The sequence below is a fragment of the Rhinopithecus bieti genome, unplaced genomic scaffold (assembly GCF_001698545.2).
Source record: "Rhinopithecus bieti isolate Rb0 unplaced genomic scaffold, ASM169854v2 scaffold_19, whole genome shotgun sequence".
Classification (NCBI taxonomy): Eukaryota; Metazoa; Chordata; class Mammalia; order Primates; family Cercopithecidae; genus Rhinopithecus; species Rhinopithecus bieti.
In genome coordinates, this window is record NW_016803360.1 from 2416929 (window position 1) to 2424928 (window position 8000).

Genomic DNA, 8000 nt, shown 5'->3' on the forward strand with positions numbered 1-8000 from the left:
ATTACATCATAATTTTCTCTTGAGAAAACTGACAAGAATTTGTTCTTAAATATGAGCACAAAAGATAATAAAAGAACACCAGTTATATTTAATGCATTCTACCTACTAACTCCCATTCATTAAATTTGACTGTCCTATAAATGAGCTCCTTATTACAAAGATCTTAAATAACACTTAGATGAAAAAAAGAATTATAAAGCAAGAGACTGTTACTAGTAATATCAGAAGGAATAGTATTTCCTGTATCAACATAACATTATGCTAAAAATGATTTGCATATAGCATGTTTGGTTCCTTAAAGAGTATGTTTATCTTTAAATATTCTTATACAAAATATTCATAACCAAAACTAGTCTTATTTTTAGTCTCTTATGAACATTTTTTTTCAAAATCGTCTGAGCATTCTTTTAAAAAACTTCTATAGTACTGTTGTTTTGATGTGTCTGGAATGCTAAATAATACTCAAGCAAATATTGATCAGAAATATAACTCCGGGGGCCGGGCATAGTGGTTCACACCTGTAATCCCAGCACTTTGGAAGGCTGAAATAGGAATATCACTTCAGCTCAGGAGTTCATGACCAGTCTGAGCAACATGGTAAAACCCCATCTCTACTAAAACTACAAAAGTTAGCTGGGCATGGTGGTGCACCTGTAATCTCAGCTACTTGGAAGACTGTGGCAGGAGAATCTCTTGAACCCAGAAGGCAGAAGTTGCAGTGAGCCGAGATCGTTCCACTGCACTCCAGCTTGGGTGACAGGACGACACTCCATCTCCATAAAAAGAAAAGAAAAGAAAAGAAAGAGACAAAGAAAGGAAAAAGAAATATAAAATCCAAGGAAATGTATTATAGGTTATAATTAATCCTTTTGCAATCCTCTTGAAATTCTACAGTAAAGTGCATGTGACAATCTTTTTAAGCTGAGCTTTCTTTGTCCTAGAGCAGCGTTTCTCAGAATTAAATCTTCCATCAAATCACCTGGGGATTTAATTAAAATGCAGATTCTGATTCAGTAAATCTGGGGTGGCTCTGATAGATGATCACACATCATCACAAGTTTCCAGATGATGCTAATTATATTGGTCCATGAACCACAAAATCCCAGGACACCTTGCAGCGAGGAATACAATGACCATGAAGCAATCAGGCATCAATCCCTGGGTGGGTAGTGAGGACCCTAGAAAGCCTTCCTCTCTACTCTTGAATTTACTGAATGACCTAAGAAAAATCACATCAAGGAACTGTTGCCAGTCTGCCACTTAAGCAGCTGCTAGGTCACCTCCACTGTCCAATAAGGATTAGGGGAATTTCTGTGGCTGGTCAGCTGCAGCCTTGAACAACGTTTGGAGAATCGGCCTATGAGCAGCTGGTTAAGGAACAGGCTGCACTGGGAAGGGTTTATATAAATAGACACCAATCTTGAGAAAGATTTATTATTTTATCCTTAAAGTATAACAGTATAGCATAGTAAATAGTATAGATTATATACAGCTTATTTTCCTCTTGTTTCTATATCTATGAAATAAAGTAATGATCTATTGTCACTACTCTTTCCAAAAACGTAAGTACGGAGTTTTGATACCATCTCTAGATGTCTAGATGTCCTTACCTTCCTTCTAACCTAAATGTTTCTACAACTAAGTCCTAGCATTGTTAAGAGGTGTATATGTGTGTGTGTGTGTGTGTGTGTGTGTGTGTGTATTCACACACGGGACTACATACTTACATCTTTCACATTTCCCAACAAAATAAATACAAACAATAACTCCACTACACACTATTTTATTTGGCCTTGTTTCTGAATTCCCCTTATTAAAACAATTCCTAGAATGACACCTGTTGGAGGATTCAGCCAGCACTGCCCTGTTCATCATTTTCATTATCGGAGCTCAATAATCATATTAAGTGGAAACACGGATTAGTCCATTTAGGACAACTTAATTTGATCCTAAAACAACTGTTAAGTGACAAAATAAGCCACTTGTAATTTTTATGGATTATCAACACACAAAGGAGAATGCCAAAAAATTCAACCAGAGTTAAGTGGGGAAATGGCAATGTTCCACGAGAGGATAAATGTGATCCTTAGATCCCAGGCCCAGTGTTTTCCAGAACCTCAACAATCTAAAAAATACTCACAAAACTAAGTTTTTAAATTACATACACTTAGTTTTCATTATTAAAATATTAAATACAGATCAAAAGAATTCCCACAAGAATACAAAAGGAAAATAAACATACTTCCCGCAACAGAATCTTCATGAAACTTTAAAAACCTTTTATGTGAAACTACATTTCTTTAGGAGTATTTTCACAAAACACATTTGCACTAATGTGGAGTGTTAAGTTTATAGACTATTCAGAGTTCACAATGACATCAAACATCATAATATTTTTTAAGTTTTCCAAAGCATAGTTGTATGTAACTCATCTCACTTATCTCAAAATATCAAGCAATATGGTTCTGAAATTGTCTATCCCCATTTATAAAAGGGAACTCAAAGACTTTCAGAGACAGCAACAAATGAACATTCTGTGACATTAAAAGATTAATTCATGGATACACACATTTGCTTTTTGCTTCAATTGAAATAAAAATTAGCCGGATTAATGTATTATTCACTTACTTTGTTATCAAATACTATTTTAAGACCTATCAGGAATTGGTGTCTTGTACTTTTTTTTTTAGTACTATGACAAACAGCATGAGTTTTGATTAAAAAAACAAGTCATGTTCAAAAGCAATTACATCTTTTTAGGCAAAAAGAAACACCATTTGATAAAGGAACACAGACCAGATACATATGATCAAAGCATAAAGACTGAGAGGAATACACAGAGGGAAATTTTTACATTGACAGAACTAGAAATAAATGTGCTTGGGCAAAGGCAAAGGCTGATTTCAATAGACAAGCCAAAAATAGGACTTTTTTTCCTCTTCTAAAAATTAAGTAAAAGATCAAAGACACATACACACACACACACACACACATGTGCACACACACAGAATCCCTGTGTTCTTTGTTTTGTCTTTAAGAACAATCTGTAAACTCTCTTGATGCTTCCTGCTCTCAATCTTCCAGCATCTCTCTTCCTGCCCTCCATGAAAAGCAAGTAGGGGAAATGGGAGCAGCATAGATCCCTACTTAGCATGATTTACACTGTTTTTAACACCAGTTTGAGTAGACCTGGTACACTGCACTTTAAAAATATTAGTAGCCAACACACTTTTTCTATATGGAATCATATCACATGAATTAAATATTCCTTTAAAGGCCAGAAAAACCTGTAACAAACCATAAATGCTAGAAATATGAGAGTTGGTGGGAATGCTGGCATTAGCTTTGGTTAGTGGATGAGTCATATTTCCAGTTCTTAAGGACATGTACAACACTAAAATATATTTGGCAAAACCAAAAGGGCTGTGATCTTGTGTATATGTATGTGGGGCTCTGTTTTTGCTAGAAAAGAGTAGGAGGGAGTGTGGGAGGGGGCAGAGAGGCAGAGGGGTTGATTTATTTTTCAAATTCACATTTATGAACACAAAGAGAGAGCTGTCAGCAGTACACATGCCAATGTCCAAACAGCAGCCAGACTCGCCTCTTTCCATCTGGGTAGGCCAGACACAAAACTACATCTCGCGATCTAGGAAAATCAACAGTCAGATACAAGGGGACTAGAGAGAGAAAAAACAGTTCTGGAAATGTCCAGCTACATATGATTGCTAGTGACTAGAATGTGGAGTTTTAATGAATTGAAGGACTGAGGGATATTTAGCCAATCTAAACCAAAAAAAAACTAACAGGCAAACCTTAAAGCAAGCTGGCTCCAATACACCTTCCGAGCAGGTAAAAAGTGTAAGAGAAATTAATTTCACATAAAGAGACAACAAGGAGTCAGCTATTGCTCAGGTGCTGCTTAGATGAGTTACAGGGTACTAAGGATCAGGTGAGTGCACATCAACAGGGTGACATGGCAGGAGCTATAGACAAAGCAGGATCTCGAGCTGTATTTCCAGGCTCCTATCATACAAGAGAGACAATGGTCCCTCTCTAGGTCGTTGATAAGACTGCATCTAAAAAGCTACATATTATTCTCAACACAGAGTTGAAAAGCTGAACCAACAGTTAAACAAACAGCTAAAGAAACTGACTAAAAATAATTTTTTTCTGTAGTTAGAAACACTAGGAATGTTAATAGTGACTCTTCCACGGGTCTAACTCAAGTAAGGATTTATACAAGGTAAATTTAAAAAAAAATTAAGGATAATCGATCATTGTGCTGACAAAATTATGGTCTGGCCAATCTAGTATGTTTATGTTTAACAATAATTATGTTTAACAATTAAAATGAATGACTGACTGAGTGAAAACACACAGATGTGCGCACACACACACACACACACAAATCCTGAACAGCCTGCACTTACTGGAGAGAGAATTTGGAAGCAGTAAAAAGCCAAAACTAAGGCACTTAATGATGATTACACCCCAGATAGCTGCACAATGCTTTGCAATTTACAGTGCTAGTTCCCATAAATTACTTCATTTGATCATAAAAACCATGTGGAAAGGTCAAGTCGGGTATTATTATCCCCATTTTACAGATGAGAAAGCTGAGTTTCCAAATCACCTTACCTGCATCTGGTTTCGTCAGTCATCTAAGTCCTACAGAAAACTTTATTATATTATGATATCAAGATATCATAGCTATACAACCCAGTGAATAAACTTTAATACTTCTTTATTCTTCTATGCCTCGGTTTCCTCAGATATGACATGGGGGTCATTTTAAGTGAGAGATGAAACTGAAAGAATATATGAGTTGAGATTTACAGAAAGTTCTGGTTTTAAAGAGGCTCACAGTGCAGCAGTTTTACACTTTAACTGTAAAAGCTAAGAAAAAAAGTCACAATAATGAAAACACTCTTGCATTTTTGGTTTAAACAAAGAAAACCGAGTAAGTATACGACACATGTCATATATTTTCAATGCTCAGCCTTTCAAAATTTGCTTTTGAAGCTTACTACATTAGGGACCACATGATATCAGAAAGTAAACTGATCTCAATGAATATTATTTGAAAGACATACTTAAGATATTTTTAAATTCTCAACATGAATTTGTCTTGAACTTTTAAAGTGTGTTTATTTAAATTTCTCAAAAGGAATAAAAGTTCACTATTTAAAGTAACATATAAGAAAAAACAGAAAAATAGAATACACCTCCAATCTCTAATACATCTCTAATCTATGTCTGCAACAAATCTGACTGCCATAGAATTTTATGACAAAAAAATCAGATGATTTATGATAGCCAGAAAAAAGGAAGTATTAACAAAACAAACTTATAATTTGTGAAGAAAGGCAAATCCACAATCTGACTTTAAACTCTGGGAATAAAAGACATTCATTTCTGGGCATACATCCCTAACGGGCAAAATCTTGAGATGCAATCGTGTGATTACTGTACTTTTCAGGAATGCACATTATATTAATTAAATATACAACATAATATCAAATGTTATGCTTGTCACTAAAGAAAGCCAGGCATATTTAGTTAAAGTACTTAGAACTAGATATCTAAGAACACAATTGTTTATTGTACATTCTAAACTCCAGGTATCAAAAAAGCTCATTTGCACATTCAGCTGGAGGAAACGTAATATTTACTTGTTAATTAAAGGGTAAATAACATTTAAAAAGAGAAAAAGAAAAGTTTCTTTACTGCTGAAAATATATCCATCAGCTGTGGCGACATTAATAGTTGCAACTCTTGAATACATGTAAGTTTAATCATGCAACTGGTAGAGTTCAAACTTTCAATTAACAAACTACAAGCCTTTTCAAGCGTAGGCTCTCGGTGCAGTGACAAACACTGTTCAGAAATCAATACTCACTCCAACTTGCCTGCATATAATGAGTTACATCAAGCACGGTTTCAATACTAACGGGCATTATATGTCAGAGATGCATGCAGTAGTGCTTACTCCAGAAAGAATTCAATTAAATCATCGGATCATTCTTTGCACAGAGCTGTTACCCTCTGCGTACATCACCTATATACAGGGCTTTTCCTCTGCATGCTGCCATTTCATAATCTCTGCCTGAATGTACGACACACGCTGCCACCTGGATCTGTTGTTTAACTCCCTTTACAGAGTTCTAAAGGGGGCGGGGATAAGAGGGCAATGGAAGGGAAATAAACGATTACTCCAGAAAACAACAATTTGAGTTTATTTCCAGGAAACAGGGCAGCCACAACAACGTGAGAAACTGTCAGGTACTAAGTAAGTTCTTTGCGTCCTGCGGCTTCAGCCAGGAGCGCGGCTGTCGCTTTTCCCGTCTTCTCCATCACCCCCTGGCCACCTCTTCGTCTCCATCTGCACCGCGAACCCCAGCAGCGGTTGCGCTCGCCAGCCAAGCTAAGCTGGGTAGGTTGGCCAGAAAAGTTGTCAGGACAGGCGGGAGGCAGACAAGTGCTTGGGAGCCCGCTCCCCAGCGTCCACCTGGTGAAAGTTCAGAGCACCCAGAGGAGAGAACGAAAGAAGCAACCAACCTACATGAAGGATAACAAAACTGGAGGGGAACAGAGGGCGGGACCGGGAAAGCCGCGGTTCACGTACTTCTTTGAGCCGCTTGACCGAGAACGCCCAGGGCTACTGCGAGACGCTCCACATGTCTCCTTTTGGGTTCCCCCGGCGGAAGGCAGTCATTTACAGTCCGCTTCCAGCCCCAGGCCGGATCCGGGGGGCGCGGGGCCAGCCTGGCAGTGGTTTTGCCCGAGGAGCGGGCTCCCAGGCGCGAGTCAGGCTCCCTCCGCCGGGCGCCAGACCTCGATCCCCATGAACGCTCGGAGTGGGTCCTTAGAACCGCATTTCAACACATCTTACAGGGCTCCGCCGACACACACACAGAACATGCTCCAGGCAGTGCCCAAGCGCACAGGGCAAGCCCAGGAGCAACCCAGCGCTGGGGGAGGAGAAATGGGACTCGGGGAGGGACGGGGAAGTAGTTAGACAATAGTCAGGGGAGGTTATTCCCGGGACAAAAAGCACCTGGCAAAGCGCGCCGAGGTCAGTCCCTTCGAATCTCCACATTTCTGACAATGGCTTCCCGGGGAATTTGTTTAAACACCCAAGTGGCAGACAGCAACAAGCCCGCACCACAAGCAACAGAGCGCCGTCACCCGAGTCGTAACTACTTTTTCTTTCTCTCTTCCCCACTAGCCCGGCGCAGGCCACGCGAGATGCCGAAGCCAGCAGGTCCCCACAGTCTCCGGCTCGACCGTGCCAGCGTGCGCCCCGAGCGAGCTTCGGAGAGGAACAATGGGTGCCCCACGTCCCACCTGGCACGAACTCTGGGGACAGCCCTCCTTGTACCCTGTATGCCCCACCCCCGACGGACCGCGAGAGCTCCCCACGATCCTTGTCCCCAGTCCTGGCGGGGACCTGGCTCACCCCTCGTGAGCCCAGGACTCCGGGCGTTAGTCGGGGACGCCCCCCGGCCACTCACCTGCGGAGAACTGGCCGTGGGCCGACCCCAGGAGAGGCCAAGGGGAGAGGAACAAGAGCGCCACAAAAGCAGGCAGCGCCGCCGCCGCCGTATCCATGCCGAGTTTGGGAGAAGTTTCAAGCAGCTTTGCAAAGAGCTGCCGGGGGAATCGCCGCGAAATCCACGACGGAGGCGCGGGCCGGGCCTCGCGGGCTGAGGACGGGGAGAGGACAGCCGCCCGCCCGCACTTTTTCCTTCTTCGCGGTCGCCAAACTACCTCTGGGGCGAAAGCGTCGCCAGCGTCGCCGGCCGGCCGCGGCGGCAGCTCTCCATGCTCGGCGGAGGCTGCTCCTGTTAGTCAAGAGTTACTTTGCTCGGGGAGGGACGGGGGCGGAGCCGGGGGTGACGTCGCCCCGCGGGCTCCGGGCGCTTCTGAGGAATGCGGGCTCGGGCGCGGCGCCGCCGCCGCCTCCTGCCGGAGAGACGCGCGCCAGCGCCGGCCGCGCG

At 41.9% G+C, this 8000-nt stretch overlaps 1 protein-coding gene across 1 annotated transcript in view; it reads right to left on the reverse strand.

The window, feature by feature from the left end:
- The window catches only part of PTPRK (protein tyrosine phosphatase receptor type K), a 586650-nt gene extending 578678 nt beyond the window's left edge, over window positions 1-7972 (reverse strand). Inside the window, exon 1 of the mRNA XM_017879345.1 lies at window positions 7515-7972. Coding sequence (XP_017734834.1) covers window positions 7515-7611 — 97 coding nt within the window. The 5' untranslated portion in view covers window positions 7612-7972. The remainder of the gene's footprint in view (window positions 1-7514) is intronic.
- Window positions 7973-8000: the final 28 nt, after the last annotated feature.